Consider the following 23,497-nt stretch of genomic DNA (forward strand, 5'->3'; position numbering starts at 1 on the left):
CACTTGGAGGGTGAGCCACTCAATCTTTAATGAGCAAGCTGGTTACAGATTCGGCCACTGGGTTCACGAGTAGTGAGGGTCTCTATTTTTGGCTGCCAATTGTTTACTGTCTACGGCCTTTATGCTCATGCCTATACATAGTACAAAAATAGTCGGCCACTCATGCGACCTTGCGATGTCCATTTTAGACTTTTTAGATGTCCTCTCCCATGATTGTTTATATATGTATTGCAAAAGATATTTTGCTTCCCTGTTGAGGCTGTAGCCATAAGTGAAAAGAAGAACTAACCACGAAATATAGAGTATAGGTGTCAACAGTTCGACTTTTCGATTATAATATGTGATATTGTAGTTATTTATACTCCGTAGTGTACTCCATCTATGTGAATGGAAGACACCGAGCTCGCAAGTGTTGGGAAGGAGAGACTATAACAGACTCAGAGGTGACAGCAAACCACAAAGAATGCCCGGGGAGATGAACCCTGCCCATGACTATTAGTGGGTAAGAAGCCATTAAGAGAAACATATGTTAGGCATGATCTCGACCGGTGTGTTGACATGGACTGATAATTAATTTGAGCTCAGTATGCACCTAAGACAACAGTATATATATCCATATAGTTATATCCTTAGTGGAGTTGATTTTAAATCGTGGATGAGCGTTGCCATTGTGACGCTCACAGCAATTCAGACTCAAGTGTGAACTTGCGGTCAGCACTAACAGCAGTTGGTTGGATTGAGGAGTTGAATTTGAATACCAAAGATCAGCCACCCAGTTGGCTTTACGATTCAAAGTCGTGGCATATTCAGCCCTAGGAAGTATGTACGAGATTACAGGTGGCACGTGGAGTCAGGGGCAGGGAATGTAGGCAATACGGGAGAATTGTCCATCAAATGATAAATAATAGTACTACTAGATTCCAAAATGCTATGTTGTTTGAAGCAAATTATGGAATTATGGATGTACAAAAGTAGGATAATTTCCAAAGAGGCTACGGGCGCTGGAGAGAGGGAATGTGAAAAGCTGTCATGGTTTACATTAAGGTCGTGCTCAAGCCACCAAGCGAGCTTCGCACAACTCCGAAGCTATCCAGGAAAGCCCGAGAAGAAATAAAAAGAAATATGTATATCAAAAAGCAAAAAAAGGATAGACATATCCAGTCAGAAAGCAACAATTGTTAAGTGCAAATCACGAGAAACCCTATATAACACAATCCTCTTCTCACATCACCTCTAATCAACCACTCCAGTTTGACACGGCTACGCCAGGGCGAGACCCAGGGGATCCAACTAGGTGTAGAAGTGCATCATCAACCCGGAAGAAGTCATTTATGCCAGGAAGAAGGCAGCGGCGGCAGCGGCACCGGCGAAGCCGAGGGAACCGCTGAGGGCAGCACCACCGTTGAAGGCGGGGGAGGTGGTGGAGGGGTAGACAGAGGCGGTGCCAGTGGGGACACCCTTGCTGCTGGAGGGAACGTGGGGAACACCACCGGTGGGGCCGTGGGGGACGGAGGGCACGGAGCTGGGGCCGACGGGGACGGTCGAGTAGATAACGGTAGGCACGCAGGTGGTGATGGCAATCACAGTGGAGGAGACAGGGGGGTTGACAGCAGGGGGAGCAGGAGCGCTAGGAGCAGGAGCGCTGGGGGCGGGAGCACTGGGAGCCAAGGTGGGGACGGAAGACCAAGCAGGGGTCTCGGAGGACCAGACGGGGGTCTCCTCGGGGGTCTCAGGGACCGCAACAGAGGAGGTAACAGCGGCGGGGATGCTGGAGGGGGTGGTGGAGCCAGTGGGCTCAACACCAGCACCGCTGTTGCCGGGGCAGTCGGTGACAGTGGGAGCGCAAGAGGTGATGGTAACCTCGGCGGTCTCGTAGACGGTCTGGTCAGCACCGGGGGCAGCAATGGCGAGGCCGGCGAAGAAGGCAACAGTGACGGTGGTGAAACGCATTTTGAATGTTATGTACGAAAAACGTAGAAAGTGATGTTCAAAAAGGTATATGTAAAAAGCGAAGCTTTCTTTGAAAGAGAGTGAGTGTTGTTTAAAGAGTGGATGACCGAAGTCGAGAGAGAGTGACTGTATGCTTTGCGAAGAATGTACTTGGAGAAAAGAAGGAAACAGAAACAGCACGGGGGAGGTAGGGAGCCTTTGTATGAACGGGGAGATTAGTGTCCAGATCAGCAGCCACTTGTCTCTCGTTGTTTTGGCCCTAAAAAAAGGGGAAAAGCAACAAAGACCGTTGTACTGGGTACCTAATCCACTACTAACACACACCGCAATCTGTCATGTACCAAGAACTTAACCCTCGCACAGCCTTCATTTATTCAATTCTGTGATTGGATCGATTGCCAGGGGGTTGTTTCTCATTACCAGCTTGGTAATTTTGACCCGCTTGTGTTTCTATTAACTTGCGACGATCTTAAGACATGGACATTTTGGCTGAGTATCAAACTGCTACGGAGTATATCAAAGCATATATACATACTCCATAGTAATAACTTGAATAGTAATATCATCTACACATTTGTCTTCTCTCAGCCCTAGAGATTTACTTTGTTTTGTGTTTTTTTTCTTTCTTTCTAGTAATGTTTCAGACCACATCACCGATCCACCACCCGTTCCTGGCGTCCCAATTGTAACATTTCCCCCCGTGGGTCTTTTCTCATCTCCACTTACCCCTGAACAGCCCGCCATTTATTTCGCCAAGAGAACGTATTGTGCAAGGGCGAATCTACGATGATGTGCACTTTACTTGAGAAACCGGATTGGTTCTTACTCCGGATGTTCATCTCAACATGGAACCCAAACACTCTCTATTTCTGTGTCGGAGGGAATGGCCGAGACACCCTTTGTATTATTACTTATTATCCGTACGGATTATGTACCGAGTACTCCGTATTGCCTTTACATTTTAGTATCTTTTAACTATTATTATATCCGATTTCTGTGGATAATATATGGGACTGTGCTGTGTCCTCCAGGGCACCGAGTATATCGTCGTCCGAGACTACTGACCATGTATCCTGGCATATAACCTACTTAGAATTGCCTTTTTGTACATATTCCCACCGTATACGGAGTAACTGCTGTAATATGATAAATTCGGACAATTTCAAATGTTTTTAATAGTAAAACCAGCCAATAAACCCAACAACGCCACTGCTCAAGTTGCTGCGAATTGTCCCCGCAACGGGAAAGTCTCGCTTCACGCCATAACGGCTAGACCGCACTATTTTTTACTTCTAGGTACTCCATACATTGCTTGACGATGCTTGCATCTCATGCCCCTGTTCTGGGCAATGTGGAAAGTCAGTGCCCAAGCGCCAAGCGCAATTTGAGAAAATATCGGGGTCTGGCCGTGTGATTGGATGTTCCTGACATGGCGCATTTGCAATAATATCCGTTACACCGGTTACTCGAGCCACTCGAGCCAAACAGTCGATTTTTTTTGGGATCTGCTTGAATGGAGTAGATATCCTGGAAATAGGTACGGAGTACAACATACAAAGTATCTACGGACTACTCCGTACAATGAATGTGGTTGGAACCTACAAAGTACAGTGTCAAAGCGTGTCGATCTTTATCCTGTTCCTGCGTCGAGACCTGGATCAGACTACCGGAGCGGTTCGACCGCCAGGGTAAGTCAGGGCACACCTATGGACTAAACAGCCTAGTCCAGGTACGATTTATGTTGCATGACCAATGATCGTTGAGCCCGTGCTTATGCCTGTTGACTTTGGACTAAATTCATTGTCCCGACTCCATGATAGGGGTTATGCATTCAAACAAAGCGTTTTCCGTAGGCCTCGTGGCGTCCCCAGACTCCACATGCCGCTGTTGAATTCTTGCGCTTCATGACCCCTTTTCCAATAGATCGGGCCTATATTCTATTCCAACGTACTTTGTATGGTCGTGCTCTTATCAACCCCATATTCATCTTAGGTACGGAAGTACTCCGTACTATCTTTAGATATAATTAGCTTTGTGGGATATTTACTCCGTATAATTATTGCGTTGGTGGAGTGTGTTTTATATATAGCATGAGTACCATTATGTTATAGCGATAGGGGTGTTCGTGGGATAATGATTTGAGTGGACCTGGACTTTTTCCGAAATTCATCCTGCCTATCGCGTGGGATATCTTTGACCTTTTTCATTATTTGGCATGGTCTTTGAATCCTTGATGGTCAGGGGAAGGGGCTTTGGCCTTAACTCACCGCTCATACTGCATTCTGGGAGTCTAAGGACATACCCTACCATCTTCGTTTCTTTTAACATTTCCTGATCATTGCGCGGCACTATGAAAGATGGATCTCATATTGGCCAAGTCGAGAGACTCGTGATTGACACCTAAATCGACTTTCTACTACTCCATGGCGTGACCCTTGATATAAGAAATGCCATAGGGCTTGTTCCCACCTGAGCACTGACAAAGCACCAACAAACCTACGTTGTAGCATGATGCCTTTAGCGCCCACCCAAGATTCAATTCCACTTTGATGTGAGATTGTTCTCATCTGCCACTTTCGTCACATCGATAAGTCAACTCATCTATCACCCAACCCGGCCGATCAGCATCGGCACGTCATCTTTAGCGCCAATGATACAAGCGAGCGACACCGAGAAGGATAATCGACTCGTTGAATTTGTTTTTATAAAATACTCCATACAGAATCCAGATACACAACATGCGAAGATAATTTTTTTCGTACCACAATGGTCTCGATGGTACAGTCTAACATGACAACCGGAAGCTTATTCAATATAGCCTGTTTTGAAAATATCGGAAGAATTGGCTGCTTTACAAAGTACATATGCATTGTCTTTTAAATGTGGCGTCACAAATCTCTCAATGATCATAGATCGGCGATTGCCATGGTCGTTAATTGGTTCTATTGTTGACATAGTCATCCGTGAAGAGCCGGTGAGATCCCAACTAGGCTCGATCTCACATTTCACCAGATAGTAAGGTGATCAGTTATGCCTCAGTTTGTTTTTGATTGATCACCACTAATAAGTTATCAGGATTATTAGTACTCTATATAAACAAGCTTTTTGAAGATAAGCATACGATTTTGTCTGACAGTCATGATATTATTTCCATAGTATTGGCTAAATCAATCTACTTTGTAGATATCTTACATTGGTTTCATTCAAGACAAGCCCCGGTAAATCTCGATCCAATTTTGGTCCCAGTGAGGTCTAGGAAGAGAATTCAGTACTACAAAGTATGTACACCGTAGATTCTATCAGCAGTGGAATAGTTGATCAATGGTGTCTGATCTCATAGGACTTGGCGAATCTCCTAGCAAGAATTTCTAATCTCAATCACCTTGGAATTCAACGCTTCGACAGCAAATCTTTTAACGCCCAAATTTCGGAAGAATATGGAGACCTTGGAATGTTACTACGGATCGGCTAGGGTTTCGGGGTCCATGTCATCATCGGGGCCCATTGCGTGGACACAGATTTGGGCTAAGCCACACCCAAGAATCTTAGCCTGGAAATAGCCCTATAATTAGCCCCTCAATGTCATATTAAGAGATAGTTAAATATATTAGCCATCCCTCGTAATTTAATTGAATCTTACTACATATAATTGGATATTGCATCATATAATGTTGGATGAAAAGCTCAGTACTTCTGTAAGGCTGGGGAAGACCTATGTGGCCTGTGATAGGCCAGTCTTTAGGCGGGGGTACCTTGAAATGTGTTGGCAATGATGTCGACGCCACAGTTTGCCTGTGAGTGTGCCCTGTTGATTATTGCGGCTCGAAGGCAACAAGATAAGTCTACAAGAAGATTTGACATAGATCTATGTAGTATTTTTTTTATTAGCTATGAAGTACTATCCTCAGGGCTATATATATATATATATATGTATATGTATGTGCCTACTACTACATCAATATAAGAATCGAAAAGGGGGAGAGAAACATGAACCATGGTACTTGATATTTAGAGAATTCTCTGTTGATTTCCCTAACAATCAGCCAAAAAGAAGAGACCAGACTAAATCAACATCAACATCAAAAATTAAGAGATCTAATAATTGTACATCGTACTCCGTCCATCATAGACAAATGTGTGTCAGCTCGGGCGTTTTCTGAAACGTAGGGGCCCCACCACAGCCCGACCTATGTTGTCCGTTGTCTTGCTCTATTAATATTCTCTACAGAAGATCAAGAGTTTTCCAAGTCCCATAAACGATTGAATTAGACTCTAATTACGGAATAATTGACATATACAAAGTACGAAGGATTACCTTTATTTCTTATATGGTGGAGTAAACAGGTCACCTGCCGCATCTCTCGGTAACTTCCAACTCCACTCGTTTGTTCTCTACCTTATCTCTTCTACTCCTGCTTCTGTTTCTAGCCCTACTTCTGTCTTTGCCTGTGCCTTTGTCCTTGTCTTTACATCTGCTCTACCATCTACAGTATTTTTGTTCACTCCAATCTGTCCTTTTCCCCCAGGACTCCCCAAGGCGGACTGGTCTAAGGTCGACACTGTGGCTACTCTTGCAGATCCGAACGAGTTGTTCTTGCCTGGCGAAAGGCAAAACAATCTCGCCATGTCGTCCCCTGTTCCTCTCCTTCGTCCACCGGTTCCTGGCGCTCGCAACAATAACGGCAGCCCACGAGCCCCAAAGCTCACCTTAGGCATCCCCCCTCACCTAGCGCCAAACCCGTGAATGGCAATGTCGCCCCCGCCCAAGTACCTCAAATCCAAACCCAACCCCAACCTCAGCCTCGCCCGTCAGGCCGACCAGCACCACCACGGCTGCATCTCGCGACTCCTATGGGCAGTCAGCAGAATGTATCCCAGCCAGCCCTCATGCCGAACGGCCGACCAGCCCCGCCCCCACTGAGTACAAATGGCCTAGGAGGTGGAGGTGCGCCCAGTCTACAAATCCAGACCAACGGAGCAGCCTCTTCAAACCCTTCATATTCGACGATTAATTTCGCCATGGGCCTCCGACAGCCGGAGGGCTCGGATCCATCCTCGGCCATTAGTTCGGTTTACTCGGATCGGGAGAACGGAGACCGTGAAAACAACGTGAACGGCCTCCTTCCCGACCTGGACAAATTGAGTCTGGAGAAGGGCCGGCCCCTCGATGTCGATGATCTCGACGATGAAGGCTGGCACGCGGCCAGTGAACAGAATATGATCGTTGAACTAGGAAGTCTGGGAGAGGGTGCTGGTGGAGCCGTGACCCGATGCCGACTCAAAGAGGGAAAGACTGTTTTTGCATTAAAGGTGCGTTGCTTTGATTAGTCAAATTTTGCTTACCTGCGCCCGGCAATAGAGGCTAACATCCTGTCCTAGATCATTACTACGGACCCCAACCCTGATGTCAAGAAACAAATTGTTCGTGAGCTGAACTTCAACAAAGATTGCGCTTCGCACCACATCTGTCGTTACTATGGTGCTTTCATGGACAAGTCCACTGGCACCATCTCTATCGCCATGGAGTTCTGTGAAGGTGGAAGTCTGGACAGCATCTACAAAGAGGTCAAAAAGCTTGGAGGTCGCACTGGAGAGAAGGTCCTCGGCAAAGTCGCAGAAGGTGTCTTGAATGGGTTAACCTATCTCCACAGCCGAAAGATCATTCATCGAGGTATGAACCATTATCCTCCTGTATACATTGACCATGAGTGGCTAATGTTTTCTAGATATCAAACCATCGAACATTCTCTTGTGTCGTGATGGCAAAGTCAAACTCTGCGACTTTGGTGTCAGCGGTGAATTCGGCACCAAGGGCGACGCCAATACCTTCATTGGCACTTCCTACTATATGGCCCCAGAGCGCATTACTGGCCAATCATACACCATTACATCCGACGTCTGGTCTCTCGGTGTGACTTTGCTGGAAGTTGCGCAGCATCGATTCCCCTTCCCTGCGGATGGGACTGAGATGCAACCCCGTGCAGGGCTAATAGATCTCCTAACGTATATCGTCCGCCAGCCGATTCCCACGTTGAAGGATGAGCCACAAAACGGCATTCGCTGGTCGGACAACTTCAAATACTTCATCGAATGCTGGTATGTGCTTTGTCCCTGTAATTCCTACTTTTCCTATACTAACTAGATCACCAGCTTGGAAAAAGAACCTCCTCGACGTGCGACGCCCTGGCGGATGCTGGAACATCCATGGGTGCAGGATATGAGAAACAAGAAGGTCAACATGACGAACTTTATAAGGCAGGTGTGGGATTGGAAAGAGTAAACAAGTCCCCAAGGACCCTTTTTGAGGGTGCTTTACTGCTTTGCTGCATTTCTTTTGAGTAGTGGCTGGACCCCAAGGATTGACCTGGCTGTCAACAACTCAAACCCATTTCTCACGACTCTACTTCGTATCTATCTGCGTTTTGTGCTTTCCGCTGGCTCCCCCGGGCCGGAACTCGCGGGACTCAACATTACTCTCATACCCCCTTATCATCTGCAAATGCTGTTTTTTTCTCCCTTTTTCATCGACACGAACATCATCGGCTACGCTTCACCTCCTACGATCCTTATGGCCTGACATTGTCCATGCATTGCATACCCTTCGATCATTTTCGTCCTGTCCGTAGTTCTCACTGTTTTCCTCAACCCCCTACGATGGACTGGTCTCTCTCCTTTTGCTTTGGTTGTTCTCTGTCACATTTCGAGCCTGGACATATCCTCCATCTTCGTATATCGCGGTTTCGTTTTAAGTGTACAGCTCGCTTTCTTAGTCTGCTTTAGGGTTATATTTTGGGTCTATTTCTCGCTTTGCACTGGATGCGGGAGTGTTGCAATGCTTTGGAAACCTCCTTTGGGACATACTTAGGCACTTAATACCATTGCATCTTGTCTTTGATTTTGGTTTATATATTTACGAGTACAAGAATATAGGGATGAACTTGCGCCATTCAAACTGTTCATATTTTAGTAGAAGATTTGTATTAATTCTGGAGACTTCGCAAATTAATTTTTTTTAGCGAACAGTCCTGACGCTTCTAAGAAAAATGTCTCGTTGTTATCATAAAAGCTACAGCTACATACAGTCAATGTCTCAATACGCATGCTCATCAACCACAGAAGCAACTGTAAGGAATTCCAACTTTCAGCTACTCGCAATCCCATGTCGTTCCCCTCTCCACTACTTCTTGTTGACCGGATCAGCGCCAAGAACCCAGCCAATCCCACTAACCAAGCCCCCAGTCATCATATTGCTAACCATATCCCTCTTCCTAACACGGCCCTCACTATCTGGCGATAGCGGCCGATCATCATCGGGAGGAGCAACTGACGCTGAAGCATCAGCAGCGCCCCTCAAAGGGAAAGCATTCTTGTGCAGCGCCAAAGCCGCGCCACGAGCAACCTCAAATAGACCCATGGGCGCCTCGTGGCGATGAGAGTTCGGCATTGCAGCGCGTGCACGGCGCGCCGCACGCTGTTGCTCCGTGTCAAATGCGTCGCGCTCTGAGTCTGAGGGTCCAAACCCGCCCGGGACGGAGGTCAGTGTGTCCCCTTTTGTGTCCCAGAGGTCTTCTTCTTGCTGCTCTTGCGTGCGCAGCGAGGTCAGTTCTTCGTCGCAGCGTCGCCATGCGCCGAGGATTTCTGGCAGTGGGTCTGGGGATGGGACGAGAACGAGGGCAAGGGAGAGGAGTTCCATTCGCTGGGAGAGGTGCGAGATTTGGGATTGGAGGGTTGGTGGTGGGTTGGTTGGCGTTGTGGCGCGGTAGCGGCCTGCGTTGTAGACGGCACGCCAGGTAATATCATCGGGGACGGAGGTGGTGTTTAGCAGGGGCGAGGAAGTTGGGAGGAGGGACGGGGGTGTTAGTCGGGTTAGGATGTAGGAGTAGGCTGTGCCGAAGTCGTTGGAGGATAGAGCAGAGGCAATTGCTAGGGAGGTGATGCGGCGTTCTGCGGTGAGGAGAGTGTGCTCCTTTGAGGGTTTATGGTAAGCTGGCTCGTCTTCGGCCTCGTGTGAGGCCGCTTGCGTGGGAACGCCTGCGGCTACTAGGTTTCGTCCGATGGAAAGAAGATCATCGAGTTTGGTGTAGCTCTTTGCATTCTGCTCAAGTACTTTCTCGATCAAAAGGATGGGATCGTGATGGACGCGAATGCTCACAGGCTGGAATGGGACACCGTGTTGCAGGGTCAGCGAATAGTATGAGAGTGCGTGTGTTGCGGCGATGAGGGCTTGGATCTGTTTGAATACAACAGACTCCGGGAAGTATGATTTGAATGATTGTAAGCTAAATTACTGTCAGTACCTCCCTATATATCCTCTTTCACTTGTGCACTTACATATCATAAGCTCTCTTCATTCCACCCCGGGTTCGATTTCCGTTGGTTGCATTATCATACGCTGCGAATATGGCCTCCTGGACCGCAGCTTCCACTTGGGCAGGATTTAGTGGCGCTGGTTTAGAGTTAATGTATATATTGATAGCCAATTGATACTCTAAAAACAAAATCAGTATTGACAACGAAGAGTGAACTTGAGTCGCATTACCTTTAGCTGCCAGCAGCGCCTTCAAGATCTCTGTTTCAACCGTGTCGCGCGGGACCCGCCAGAAAAGTCCATGGTATGGTGAAGGCTCATCCCAGGCGTTGTCTGACTGTTCTGCCTGCCAATCTCGAAGCCAAAGCAATCGTTGTCGTACCATAGACCAGTCTTGGTTTACATTCGATTGTTTCACGGTAGAATCCACCACGCTTTTGAGTTCAGCCAATTGCATTTCCTCGGTGCTGTGAAGGCACATATTTGCCGCAACCCGACAGGGAACCAGATGACCAAGTTCGGTCAGTATACGAAGGGAGAGGAGTAATGCGCTAAGAAACGAAATCGATGGGGGTGATGGTTTTGTAAGAGGGTTCATCGGTCTCAAAAGGGAGTTCTGCAATAGAGATGCGCGGGATGTCGAGGAGATTGACTCGGTATCATAGTGCACAGATGGCAGTTCTGAATCAGAAGTGAGGTACGAGCTTTCTTCAAGATCAAGAAGCTTTGCAACCCTCGTCAGGACCTGGAACGAACCCTTCAATACAGCCATCGATGAGTCTGCATGGGCATACACCACAGCAAGACCGGACTGGCCATATCGAACTCGTAAATCTCTCGCTTGCTCTTCGGACAATTGTGTGCCAGCATCGTCATAACCTCCCAAGTCCACATCTGATGGTCCATCCCAGTGTATGTAGGCACTCACAACGCTGTCGCGGTCGGCAAGACTCCGCGACAGTAGCCATTCGTTCACGTATTCCCATCCAGCCAACTCAGTTGCTTGGGGTTTCTCGGAACCTTGAATGAAAGAAACCGAATTCTGTTGCGCTGCTTCGTTAAGTCTTCGCCGTTTTGACCGATTACCACCATAGAGCCAAGGGCCAATCAGACCCCTCAAGTTGTTGACCAAGTCCATGTTGCTTTCTTCAGAGCTCATCAAAGACAAGAGAATGTTGACGGCGGTTTGATCATCCATAGACTCTAGGATCTCAAGAGATATAGTTTCGTCACGATGGGCGTAGAACTCGTAGTTCAGTCGAAGCAATGGTAATAGGCTCGATATCAGCCATGTTCGAATGACTGGGGAATGCTCGTAGAACGGGAGGATAAGTTCGAGAACAAGAGGCTGCAGTGCTGTTTCCGAGTCAATCAGATGTGCCCGGTGAATAAGAAATTTAGTCAAAGAATCTGCTGAAGCTATCTCGTCTTCCTCGTCAGGACGTTGCAGTGGCCGTAAATGAAGCTTCCGCACGCGCTTTCTTGCGACCGATTCGGACAAGTCCTGGACGGCAGATGTATTGATCTGTCGATCAGATGTGTGATTGGAGCTATTTACTAGCTCTTGTAGCACCGAGGTGTACTGAGAGGGCTCTATGCTCTCTGGGAGAAAGGTCAAGATGATGCGCAAGAGGCGTTCCAACGGAAAACAATGGGGAAACCTGGCCTGTAGAATAGGCAAATCCGCCACATTACCACCTGCGCAGAGTTGTGTAGCTAGTAGAATAGCATGCGCATCAGACAGCTCTTCGAGAGCCATGATCAAGCTAAAGAGGCGAAGCGGTCGAGTGAGGTGGCCTCATAGTTGATGATGGCCATGTTGCATACGGCGGGGCGCACAGACCAAGTCGGAAACGAAAGGGAAGAGTCGCATCCGCCGGCACTTCATCACTACTTGTTTCGCGGTCTCTGTGCCTACGGCTTATTCAATTACCTTCTTCTACACATCACAATGGCTTCCGGTTACGGTAACACCGGCGGTATGTGCTCATTTTCCCGATTTCTGGGGAACCTGCTCGGATCCGCGCCGGCGTGCCCTCGGGTCACAACCTGCGCAGGCAGTCCTCTCCCCCACGAATAAAACCGGCTAACACAGTATGGCTTTTTCTAGGTCCCGGCCGCTGCTACCCCTTCTGGCAAGAGGTTCTTGGTTGCTACGTGGTGAACTCGGGCGATGGGGCGACCGGCAAGAAGAAGTGTGTGCCCGCCCTGGACGATTACTACGAGTGCCTTCACCACCGGAAAGAGGTAAGGGCAATCCCCATTCGAACGAGATAACTACACACTTGAAATGATAGACCTGGGTCTAATGATGGGAAATCGGAACAACAGGCTCTCCGCACTATGAAGATGCAAGCTGCCTATCGCAAGGCTGAGGCCGCACACCCGCGAGAGAACGCCCCCAAGGCTGAGCAAATCCGGAGCTTGGGTCTACTTGGGAAGGAAGAGGAGGCAGCTACTGTGCTGAACCAACTGTGAATGGGAAGGATTTGCTTGTTCTTTTTCAATGCGTGTGATTCCGTGTTTCCGCCCCGGGACTTTTGCCCGGAGCCTGTGACTGTATAGAAACGCTCAACTGGTTGACTTTTAGGTTGTCAGTGCGAAATGATACTCCAATTCAACGACAAATAGTGCTTTATCCTTAATTTCGATGTGCTTAGTCCATAATGGATTTCGGAAATAGCAGATGCTGCTATGTAGGACGAGATATATCCGATCTCAGAAGTCTAATCGACGAGATAAGCTTGGATTTTGATTGGGCATAGGGAAAAAGGTCGAATTACCAGTCCCTCACGCCTAGCCGCTTATCCCGGGGTTCTTTGTATCGCTGGTTTGCTCTTTGAATACTTCAAGGACTTATGCTTTGAAGGTTGTCTTTACAACAAAGATCTAGACTTGTAGTCATGATTTTTGTGCTTGGCTCGAGAGAAAAAGTAACTAAGGAATAAAAAAAAAGATTGGGGAATATGAGGATCTATATACGGATATATATAGTTCGGCAGGTCGATCAATGTATTTGAATAGCAACACAATGGGATCGCATCGTACACATTTATATAAGTGTAGAAAAGTACCACTTATTGCAACAAGATCTAATCACCCATCTTTCAAATATTATAAAACTATCACCTACATCAATGTACATGCACTGCTGATCATTCATGATTCCTTGAGCTTTGAAGAGGCCATCTGGCATGTCTTGGCATTGCTCACTCCTTCCTTCAGAGCCTTGAACGAAATTTCAAATAACCCTTTACTTGAAATCTCCACGAAAGTCCTCACTATCATAACAATTTCCATACATTGAACTAGGTATTATTTGATCAATCTAAATGCTCTATGTCATCCAACGCGTTTCTGGAACTCACGTGATACTTTCAGCAGCAGAAAAAAAAATCGGCGCGCTGTGAGTGGAAGCCCACCGCCCGCGCTAAACCACAAACGGCCTAGGCGGAGTGACCCAAACATGGACCAGCGCGCCGGGCAGAAGCACCCCCAATGATATAAACCCGGCTGCGTGACCTCGACCCTCGCTCTTGTGTACTAAATCTAAATCCCCCCGCTGACTCAGCATCGCGGCTTGAGGTGTTGGGCGTTTGGTCTTTGTTTTTCCATATCGAGGTCCTTCCACCCTAATTGCGCGCTTTGTCGCGCGCAATCGCTCTTTTCTTTGTGGTGTTCTATTTTTTTTTCTCTTATTCAAATTGTGCCGCATAGTCGGGAGAAAAGTGAAGACCCGCGATGGCTTCCCGGTAAGCCCCTTCAGCCAATCACTACGCGTCTGTCACGTGAAACTAACCCGATTTAGACTCGACCGTCTCGTCACGTGAGTATTACGACCCGATGCGTGCAATCACGTGAAAACAACTGACTACTGACCAATGGCAATACAGGCTACTCGAGACGGGCAGTACTCAATTGATTCGTAATACTGCTGCTCAACAGCTTGCAGATGTGCAAAAACAGCATCCAGATGAACTGTTTAATCTACTCGGGCGCATCCTGCCTTACCTCAGATCCAAGTCCTGGGACACAAGGACAGCTTCTGCCAAAGCCATTGGACTGATCGTCTCCAACGCAGAGATTTATGATCCAAATGAGGACGATGGATTCCAGATCAAGTCTGCAGCAGACGAGGATGATGTGGAGATTAAGTCCGAGATCAAATCCGAAGAGCCAATCTTGGCTGATGATTTACTCAAACTTGACTCCTTGGACATCCCTTCCGTATTAAGATATGGTAAGCGGCTGCTTGGCAGTGCGGGTAAGGAGTATGAGTACTCCCTCGCGTCCATGGAACCAGCTTCACGCCTACGGCACCAAAAAAAGACTTTGACTTCGCGGCTGGGTCTTGAAGGTGAATACCTTGAAGAAGATTTAATCGAGGATATCGAATTGGCTCCTAAAGTGGTAAATCCCGCTCCAAAGCATGAACCGAATATTCCGCCAATCTCTCGTCACAATAGTCTGCATGAAGCTCCCTCCCGCCAGCCCTCATCACCTAGTGAAAGTGCGACGAAGGAGGACGGGGGGTTGAGTAAGCGACAGCTCAATCAGCTCAAACGGAAAAACAAACAGAATGCCAAGATGGGAGCTAACAAAGTCCGTGTCGTGGATCTGTCTTCCCGTCGACAGTCCGACATTGTCACAACTCCTGTGGCCACAACTCCCCATCCTGTCAAGGCAGAGAACGGAGAGGACCAGAATGGCGAGACAAAACCTGATTACTTTTCTTTCGAACGCACAGAAGAAGATGACGATTCTAAGCTTGTCTCTGAATACAAAGGAGCTGCCATCCCAGAGCGATCTCACATCCAGCCAGAGATTGTGGAGCAGGGTGCAGGATGGCCTCTGGAACACATGTGTGAATTCTTGAATATGGACATCTTTGACTCCAACTGGGAAGTCCGACATGGCGCTGCAATGGCCCTGCGTGAAGTCATTAGAGTCCAGGGTGTGGCAGCTGGCCGCCTGGATGGAAAGAGTCGCACAGAAAACGATGCACTCAACCGCCGATGGCTGGATGACCTATCATGTCGACTACTCTGCGTCCTGATGCTTGATCGATTCGGTGATTACATTTCAGACAATGTGGTTGCCCCAATCCGCGAAACCGTAGGCCAGACTCTCGGTGCTCTTCTCTCACACCTACACCCGAACTCAGTACGAGCGGTCTACCGATGCCTATACCGGATCATAATGCAGACCGACCTTGAGCTGGACCGCCCCGTATGGGAGGTCTGCCATGGTGGCATGATCGGGCTGCGGTACCTTGTTGCAGTTCGAAAGGACTTGCTTGTCAAGGATTCCAGCATGATGGATGGCGTCCTGGAAGCTGTCATGAAAGGCCTCGCTGATTATGATGATGACGTTCGGGCTGTTAGCGCCGCTACACTGGTTCCCATTGCAGAGGAGTTTGTGTGCTCTCGAACTAGCACTCTTGGCCCTCTGATGAACATCGTCTGGGACTGTCTCTCCAATCTGCAGGACGATCTGAGTGCCAGCACAGGTTCTGTGATGGACCTTTTGGCCAAGCTGTGCACATTTCCTCAAGTTCTGGATGCTATGAAGGCTAACGCTGCAGATGATCCGGAAGCGTCATTTGGCAAACTTGTCCCCCGCCTTTACCCATTCCTTCGCCATACCATCACCAGCGTTCGCTCGGCTGTCCTTCGAGCTCTCATGACATTCTTGAAGCTGGAGGGCGAGGGCACCACAGATTGGGTAGACGGCAAGGCATTGCGCTTGATCTTCCAAAATCTTCTCGTGGAGCGCAACGAGGGTGTTTTGAAACTATCTGGTCAAGTGTGGTCTGAGCTCCTCAATGTCATTGAGCTGCGCGGTTCATTCAAATCCGAAGAGGAGTTATCGGACTCTATCCACCCGCTTGTCGCTCTGACTCTGGGCGCTTTCGGTGTTCCACGGTACCCCATTCCCATGAATGCCTCCCTCTTTATCAAACCGTCTGGCCTACCATTCTCCATCGCTGCCCCAGCTCCTACTCCTTCCAAAGGCTCTCCTCCTGCTTCTATTCCGGGCGGGAGTGAGACCAAGGTGGGACGGAGACGCAAATCGGAGAAGAAAGAGAAAGAGCCACCCCCGCCCTCAGCTCACAACGTGGACGGACACATGCTCTCTGGTGATATTGACCTCGTTGGTGCAGATACCATGCTGAGATCCAAGATCTACGCTGCAAAGGCGTTGGGTCAGCTGATATCTTTCTGGGACAAGAATGATCTACCAAGCCTTTGGCCCACAATCATGGAAGGTCTTAGTGCTTCTGCTTCCACAACGCAGCTTGCCTCGGCCATGGTCATGGAAGAGTATGCTCGCCACTCCGGACCAGAGAGCAAATATCGCTCGTCTCTGTGTGACTGCCTTCAACCAATTCTCGAAGGCGAGCGGCCATCCTGGTATGCGGATATTGCATGCTACCTTCATGTAGCGCGCTCCCAGTGCCATTCATTGTTGAATACGTTCCGGGATCATGCGCATGTAGCACCTTCGCGGCTGCCAACCTTGGCTGTGGTCGTCCAGGGCGACTCAGAAGCCGGGCCTAATGCATTTTCTTTGGCGGATGCCGAGAAAATTGTTGGTCCTGACTTTGATCGATTGAAGAAAAACCTCACACCGGCCCAACGAATTACTGCTACCCAAGTCCTGAACGACACTCGTACTACTGCGCAATCTGCTGTGGAGGAGGCACGGCTGATGAGGGAACAGCGGGACATGCGTGTCTTAGCTGCCACTGCTGGTGCCCTGGTCGCGTTGCGGGATATCCCCAAGAAGCCTGGTCACATCATCAAGGGCATGATGGATAGTGTCAAGAAAGAAGAGAATCTAGAACTTCAGCAGCGCTCTGCAACGGCAGTGGCAGGCCTCATCGAACACTACACAGCCTCCACGAAGCGTGGACCAGTCGACAAAATTATTGGAAACTTGGTCAAATACTGCTGTGTGGACACTTCTGAGACACCCGAATTCCCACACAATGTGCAATTGGAGAAATCAATCTTGTCGCTACGCAAAGAAGAAGATCGACGTGACCACCCTGATGCGGCCAAATTCGAAAGAGAGGCAAGAGAGGCACGGATTATGCGTCGTGGTGCTAAGGATGCGTTGGAGCAGCTGGCAGTCAAGTTCGGCGCTGAGCTTTTGGAGAAGGTTCCGAATCTCGCAAAGTTGGTTGAACGACCACTGAGAGATGCTTTGGCAGGCGATGAGCTTCCCGAGGACATCACTAACCCAGAGAATGAACTTGGTCAAGAAATTGTGGATGGCCTATCTACACTACGGGCTCTGCTGCCCAAGTTCCATCCAGGTCTTCACGAATGGGTGATCCACCTTATGCCGATTATCGCTAAGGGTTTGCAGTGCCGACTTTCTGTCATTCGTTACGCTGCAGCCAAATGTTTTGCTACGATTTGTAGCGTCATCACCGTCAAGGGTATGACAATGCTGGTTGAAAAGGTCTTACCAATTATTAACAATGGGCTGGATGTCAATCACCGTCAAGGTGCGATCGAGTGCATCTATCATCTGATCCATGTTATGGAAGATGGAATTCTCCCCTATGTCATCTTCCTGGTGGTTCCTGTCCTTGGCCGAATGAGCGACTCCGACAACGATGTGCGCCTTCTAGCAACAACATCATTCGCCACCCTTGTCAAACTGGTTCCCCTGGAGGCGGGTATTCCCGACCCCCCTGGTTTCTCAGAAGAGTTACTCAAGGGCCGTGATCGAGAGAGGAAGTTCATGTCCCAGATGCTGGACGTGCGTAAGGTCGAAGCGTTCGAAATTCCAGTCGCGATCAAGGCTGAGCTCCGCCCTTACCAGCAGGATGGTGTCAACTGGCTTGCTTTCCTCAATCGTTACAATCTCCATGGTATTCTTTGCGACGACATGGGTCTTGGCAAGACCCTGCAGACTATTTGTATCGTGGCAAGTGACCACCATATGCGAGCGGAGGAGTTTGCCAAGAGTCAATCGACAGACTCTCGAAAGCTACCTTCTTTGATTGTCTGCCCGCCTTCTCTCTCTGGACATTGGCAGCAGGAAGTCAAGCAGTATGCTCCATTCCTCAGTTGCATCGCATATGTCGGCCCTCCCGCAGAACGGTCGAGACTTCAACCCCTGCTGGCCACCACAGATGTCATTGTGACTTCCTATGATGTCTGCCGCAATGACAACGATATTCTCTCCCCCATCAATTTCAACTACTGCGTGCTCGACGAGGGCCATCTTATTAAGAACCCTAAGGCCAAGATCACGTCTTCAGTTAAAAAGCTAGCCAGTAACCACCGTCTGATCTTGTCTGGTACTCCAATCCAGAACAACGTCCTCGAACTGTGGTCGCTGTTTGACTTCTTGATGCCTGGTTTCTTGGGAACAGAGAAGGTCTTTTTGGATCGGTTTGCCAAACCCATTGCAGCGAGCCGTTTCAGCAAATCCTCTTCCAAGGAACAGGAGGCAGGTGCTCTAGCAATCGAGGCACTGCACAAACAGGTCTTGCCATTCCTGCTCCGTCGTCTGAAGGAGGAGGTTTTGAATGACCTCCCTCCCAAAATTATTCAGAACTACTACTGTGATCCTAGTGAGCTGCAGAAGAAACTGTTTGAGGATTTCTCCAAGAAGGAACAGAAGGAGTTGGCAGACAAAGTGGGCAGCGCAGACCGAGGCGACAAAGAGCATATCTTCCAAGCGCTTCAATACATGCGACGCCTATGTAATTCTCCTGCCTTGGTTGTCAAGGAAGGCCACAAGCAGTACAACGAAGTGCAATCCTTCCTGACTGCCAAGCGTTCGAACATCAGAGATCTCGCCCACGCGCCGAAGCTAAATGCCCTGAAAGATTTGCTGGTGGATTGCGGCATTGGCCTTGACCACACAGCAGAGGGCGAACTGGATACAGGCGCAAGCTATGTCAGCCCCCACCGGGCTCTTGTGTTCTGTCAGATGAAGGAAATGCTAGACATTGTGCAGAACGATGTCCTTAAGAAACTCTTGCCTTCCGTTCAATACCTTCGCCTGGATGGAGGTGTGGAAGCAACCAAGCGCCAGGACATTGTTAACCGATTCAATACCGATCCCAGTTACGACGTCTTGCTCCTGACCACCAGTGTTGGTGGATTGGGTCTCAACCTTACGGGTGCAGACACTGTCATTTTCGTGGAGCACGACTGGAACCCGCAGAAAGATATTCAGGCTATGGATCGTGCCCATCGTATCGGTCAAAAGAAGGTTGTCAACGTGTACCGCCTGATCACGCGAGGTACCCTGGAGGAGAAGATCCTGAAGTAAGTCATTAATTATCATTCCACACGAACCCCACAGATGTACAGAGACTAACATATGAACTTCGCTACAGCTTGCAACGATTCAAGATCGACGTTGCCTCCACCGTGGTCAATCAACAGAATGCCGGGCTCGGAACAATGGACACAGACCAACTGCTTGACCTGTTTAATCTCGGCGAAACGGCAGACACAGCTGAGAAGCCCAGCGACACAGCTGGCAACGAAGTCGACATGGTCGATATCGACGGCGAGGTCAAGGAGAAGGGCAAGAAGGGCTGGCTAGACGATCTGGGCGAGCTCTGGGATGACCGCCAGTACCAGGAAGAATACAACCTGGATTCGTTCCTGGAAACCATGAAAAACTGATACATACTGCGCCACCCATCCCATATTCGACGTTTACTCCAGTCCAGGCTCGATGTCTACCTTGCTTGCATCTCAGATGCATATCTACCATTTTCCGTTCCCCTGCGTTTGATTCACATTTTTACACACCCCTTCAACCCAACTCTTCCCGAAAACTCCCCCATATCCTCACAACCCCCAAATGATTGTCATGCTTAATGTCACTGTACCATTCTCCGTCCTATACCATGGAGGCTCTTGTTTGCACGGCAGACCGGAGCATAATCGCCTATTAGTATTTGTTCTGCCGCTGGGAAGGCCCTTTGGTTTCTGCTCGTTCTCTTTTTTTATTCTTCTTCGAACCATTCATGTATTGCTAGCTTTCTTGATCTCTCCACACGATGGATGGAGATTCTAATTTCTGTATGTTGTACATAGCAAATCCTTTGATTCATTTTTAACCTTGAGATTGTTTTTTTCATATAAACTATAGATCACGTAAACTAGTGGGTTGTTCACTCTACATTGTTGGGGACGTCGATAGTCAATGATGCACAGAACTGACTATACTTGATTGTGCTCATAGATTTTCTCACAGATTGATTTGAAAATTTTCATTGACAATACATACACAGAAACAAAAACCCCGTGGCACCTTTCCAATGATAATAGCCCGAAATCATAGCCGCAAACGCCATATTTCCCAGAAAAGCGGACTTCCCGAGGAACGGGCAAAAAAAAAGGAAGAAAAATAACACCAGACACGAAAAGAAGATATTGCGTGGGGTGGGAAGGGCCTGAAGACCCTCAAAAATGTTGGTGTAGATACAAATCAAGAATGGAAATGTTGGTTCGTTGACACCGCAGAAAAGCATTACTGCGGTATCGGCTGGACCTCAAGGGCCCAGAAGGTGAGAAAAAGATAGTAACAAAAACCAGGTAGTAGGTTGATCATAAGGCTGAAAAAAAACAATTCATCAGGGACGCGGTTTAACGCACCAGGCGTGTGCCCATCAGGTCATTGTATGTCTATGCCTGTCTCTTCGGCTTTGAAAGCATGTTGAGGCGGCTCATACTAAGACCGCGGCTCTTTTGCTTGCTAGCGGGAGTACCGATTTGGCTAGAAGAAGGACGCACGGGAGTCTTGGCGAGACGTTTCTTCACCGGGCTTGGAGTAGGCGGATTAGACTTGAACCTCTTGGTGCTGCGCTCAGCAGACTGCGCACCAGTAGGTGGCACATTCTCACTATTTGCAGTGATGGGGGCATCCTCGTCGTTAATTTCATCGCGGTGCCTCTTTTTATTAGCAATGCCATGAGCAATGCCGTGAGCCACCACAGGAAGCTCTTGATATTGAGCAGGGTCTTCAGCGGCATCCGATTTGCGAACATGACGAATGGACTTGAATTCAGAAGTAGGAGTACTGGAAGTTAAAACAGCCGAGTTCTTCTCGGGGGTGAGAGCCGGGAGGGTAGGATAGACCACATCTCCAGTCATGGAACGACGCTGAGCGGAAGGGACCTTGGAAGGAGAAGGTGAGGCGACAGCAAGTTCGTGACGAGACTTGACACTCGGAGTGAATTCAACGTGCTTCTTCGGTGAAGGGGTTGGAGCGGTGTCGCTCATATCACCAGCTCCTCCAAAGAGCGACTTGGGATTGAAATCAGGCGCCGCAACGTGTGTTCCAGACGCAATTTTGGCAGGGTCGCGGGAGAAGAGTGGCTGGCGTCTACGAAGAATAGATCTAAGGCTACCAAGGGTGGGCAAATTGCTCTTGAGGCGTGGGTTGAAATCAGTGCGAGGAGTTCGAGGCGAAGCCATGGTTTTGGCAGCCGGGGAGAATTTCAAAGATGGAATCATCGAGGTCCTCGGCGCTTTGATGGTGGTAGAGGTCGTACGAGAGAGCGAAGCGTGTGTGGGGGTCATGAGGGAACTGCGAACGCTTGTGCGAGGGCGAGGGCGAGGGCGAGGACCTGCGGGTCGGCGAGGGGTTTCGACCTTCTGTGATTCATCCTTCTGTGGTCCATGACGAGTGGATGTATCTTCACTTTGGCTGTGCTTGACACGCTTAGCTGTTGTAGCGGCCGTGGGAGCAGACAGGTTTGAGGTCTTGGTGGCAGAGCGAGAAGGTGAGGAGTTCTGGCTTTCTGGTTCGTCAAGCTGTGCCTTGGACTTGGACCGTTTCAAGGACTTGGTAACAGGCTGGAAGCGACCGGGAGTAGCGCGGAAAGATGAAGCATGCCCGGCAATCGAGTCCATCTTTCTGAATGCGGCCATGTGGATGTCGTTGAAGCGGTTGGCCTTGCCCTTTGGCATGGCGATCTTCCGGTCTCCATGAATTTGTGCAGCCTCACGATCTTCATGCTCTTGTTTAGGGTTGTTCTGAACCAGTTGCGCCTTGATTCGAGCGGCATCAGCACGGACGCTTTCCATGAGCAACTTAGCTTCCTCGCTGAGCTCTGCCTCCTGGGAGTGAAATTTGTATTCGAATCCTGGGGTCCCAAACTGGTCGGTCGTGGGAGACGCCTTAGACTTGGTCGGAGTGTTGTCACTGATGTCATGCTTGACTACATTGCCATTGGCATCTTTCTTGATGGGATTGAATCCAAGGAGGAGGCCTGAATCTGCGTGCTTAGTTGTGCTCTGTTGCGCCTTGCTGGGGTGCATTTCTTCGCGGGACGGACGAGCCGCAGTCACACTAGTGGGGGTCCTCATACTAGCGCGCTTTTGTTGAGCAGATGCGCGAGGTGTTTTTTTGGAAGGAGTTTTCGTTAGGGGGGATTGGATGTGTGGGAGTTCGGAGCTTTCAGTCTCCTCGCCCTCGGCAACGGAGGTCAGTCTGGAAGTGGAAGCCGCGACTGGCTGAGGAGCCATCTCTTCAACCTGAATAAAACAGAGAAGGTTAGTTTACCCTGATTTCAACGGTTGTCAGGACCTCAATCTGCCCCACAACAGGCGTTGTGATCATGCTACTCACATCCGGGGATTCCTGGGCGCGACGAAGGCGCGCGGAACGGCGGATCGCCATGATTGAAGACGTAAATGTAAGTAATCAACGGATATCAGAAGATTGCAATAGCTTGCAGAAGTAGAGTAAATAGGTCGAAACAAGGTGTGGGGAAGTATCAAAGTCGAAACGAGAGACTAAAATGTAAACAACGCGCTTGACCGCCCGCCTTGACGTCAGATGACTAAGCACCATAAACAGCCCTGGCTCCCGAGGCCCAGAGCCATTTTCATACTTCCAATGCTCCTTTTCTTCATATTTATCTTTCACCTTTGGGACTTGCTATTTCTCGGGATCATTTCTCTCATTTCCCTAGAAAGAAAGAACTTGATTTCAACCTAACTCTCTGTACACTCAGAGGGCTGAAAGGAGGCTTAACATCTGAGGCAGATATGTAGACTGCATGTTTAGCAGTAACCTTTCTAGAATTCCGTATAATGATGATAATAATAATAATACTAACAATCAATCATTTAAACAAAACTATAGATTTGTTCAATTCTTGTTCTATTGGGAAATAAATAGGAAGATAAAGTCCATGGTAGAGAGCACCTTTGTAGGCCTGATCCCTAAGGCTGAGGAATCAGGCTA

At 48.7% G+C, this 23,497-nt stretch overlaps 6 protein-coding genes across 6 annotated transcripts; 3 read left to right on the top strand and 3 right to left on the bottom strand.

Annotated features, from left to right (window-relative positions):
• Positions 1-1,329: 1,329 nt before the first annotated feature.
• N7479_006937 (GPI anchored serine-rich protein) lies at positions 1,330-1,950 on the bottom strand (the record flags this gene model as incomplete). The annotated part of the gene is made up of 1 exon (XM_057254631.1): positions 1,330-1,950. The coding sequence occupies one exon, from the start codon at positions 1,948-1,950 to the stop codon at positions 1,330-1,332; it is 621 nt and encodes a 206-aa protein (XP_057108493.1).
• Positions 1,951-6,801: 4,851 nt separating this feature from the next.
• N7479_006938 (dual-specificity mitogen-activated protein kinase kinase) lies at positions 6,802-8,230 on the top strand (the record flags this gene model as incomplete). The annotated part of the gene is made up of 4 exons (XM_057254632.1): positions 6,802-7,260; positions 7,330-7,621; positions 7,677-8,046; positions 8,101-8,230. 4 exons carry the CDS (start codon positions 6,802-6,804, stop codon positions 8,228-8,230), a joined length of 1,251 nt encoding a protein of 416 aa, XP_057108494.1.
• An 897-nt stretch (positions 8,231-9,127) lies between these two features.
• On the bottom strand, positions 9,128-12,017 carry N7479_006939 (secretory pathway Sec39 family protein; the record flags this gene model as incomplete). The annotated part of the gene is made up of 3 exons (XM_057254633.1): positions 9,128-10,229; positions 10,282-10,438; positions 10,490-12,017. The coding sequence occupies 3 exons, from the start codon at positions 12,015-12,017 to the stop codon at positions 9,128-9,130; spliced, it is 2,787 nt and encodes a 928-aa protein (XP_057108495.1).
• Positions 12,018-12,209: 192 nt separating this feature from the next.
• On the top strand, positions 12,210-12,736 carry N7479_006940 (uncharacterized protein; the record flags this gene model as incomplete). The annotated part of the gene is made up of 3 exons (XM_057254634.1): positions 12,210-12,237; positions 12,369-12,505; positions 12,590-12,736. 3 exons carry the CDS (start codon positions 12,210-12,212, stop codon positions 12,734-12,736), a joined length of 312 nt encoding a protein of 103 aa, XP_057108496.1.
• A 1,263-nt stretch (positions 12,737-13,999) lies between these two features.
• N7479_006941 (DNA-binding ATPase) lies at positions 14,000-19,920 on the top strand (the record flags this gene model as incomplete). The annotated part of the gene is made up of 4 exons (XM_057254635.1): positions 14,000-14,010; positions 14,067-14,084; positions 14,152-19,554; positions 19,626-19,920. The coding sequence occupies 4 exons, from the start codon at positions 14,000-14,002 to the stop codon at positions 19,918-19,920; spliced, it is 5,727 nt and encodes a 1,908-aa protein (XP_057108497.1).
• A 1,008-nt stretch (positions 19,921-20,928) lies between these two features.
• On the bottom strand, positions 20,929-22,927 carry N7479_006942 (uncharacterized protein; the record flags this gene model as incomplete). The annotated part of the gene is made up of 2 exons (XM_057254636.1): positions 20,929-22,782; positions 22,877-22,927. 2 exons carry the CDS (start codon positions 22,925-22,927, stop codon positions 20,929-20,931), a joined length of 1,905 nt encoding a protein of 634 aa, XP_057108498.1.
• Positions 22,928-23,497: the final 570 nt, after the last annotated feature.

Source organism: Penicillium vulpinum (genome assembly GCF_028829585.1).
Source record: "Penicillium vulpinum strain IBT 29486 chromosome Unknown utg000003l_segment0_segment0, whole genome shotgun sequence".
NCBI classification, from domain to species: domain Eukaryota; kingdom Fungi; phylum Ascomycota; class Eurotiomycetes; order Eurotiales; family Aspergillaceae; genus Penicillium; species Penicillium vulpinum.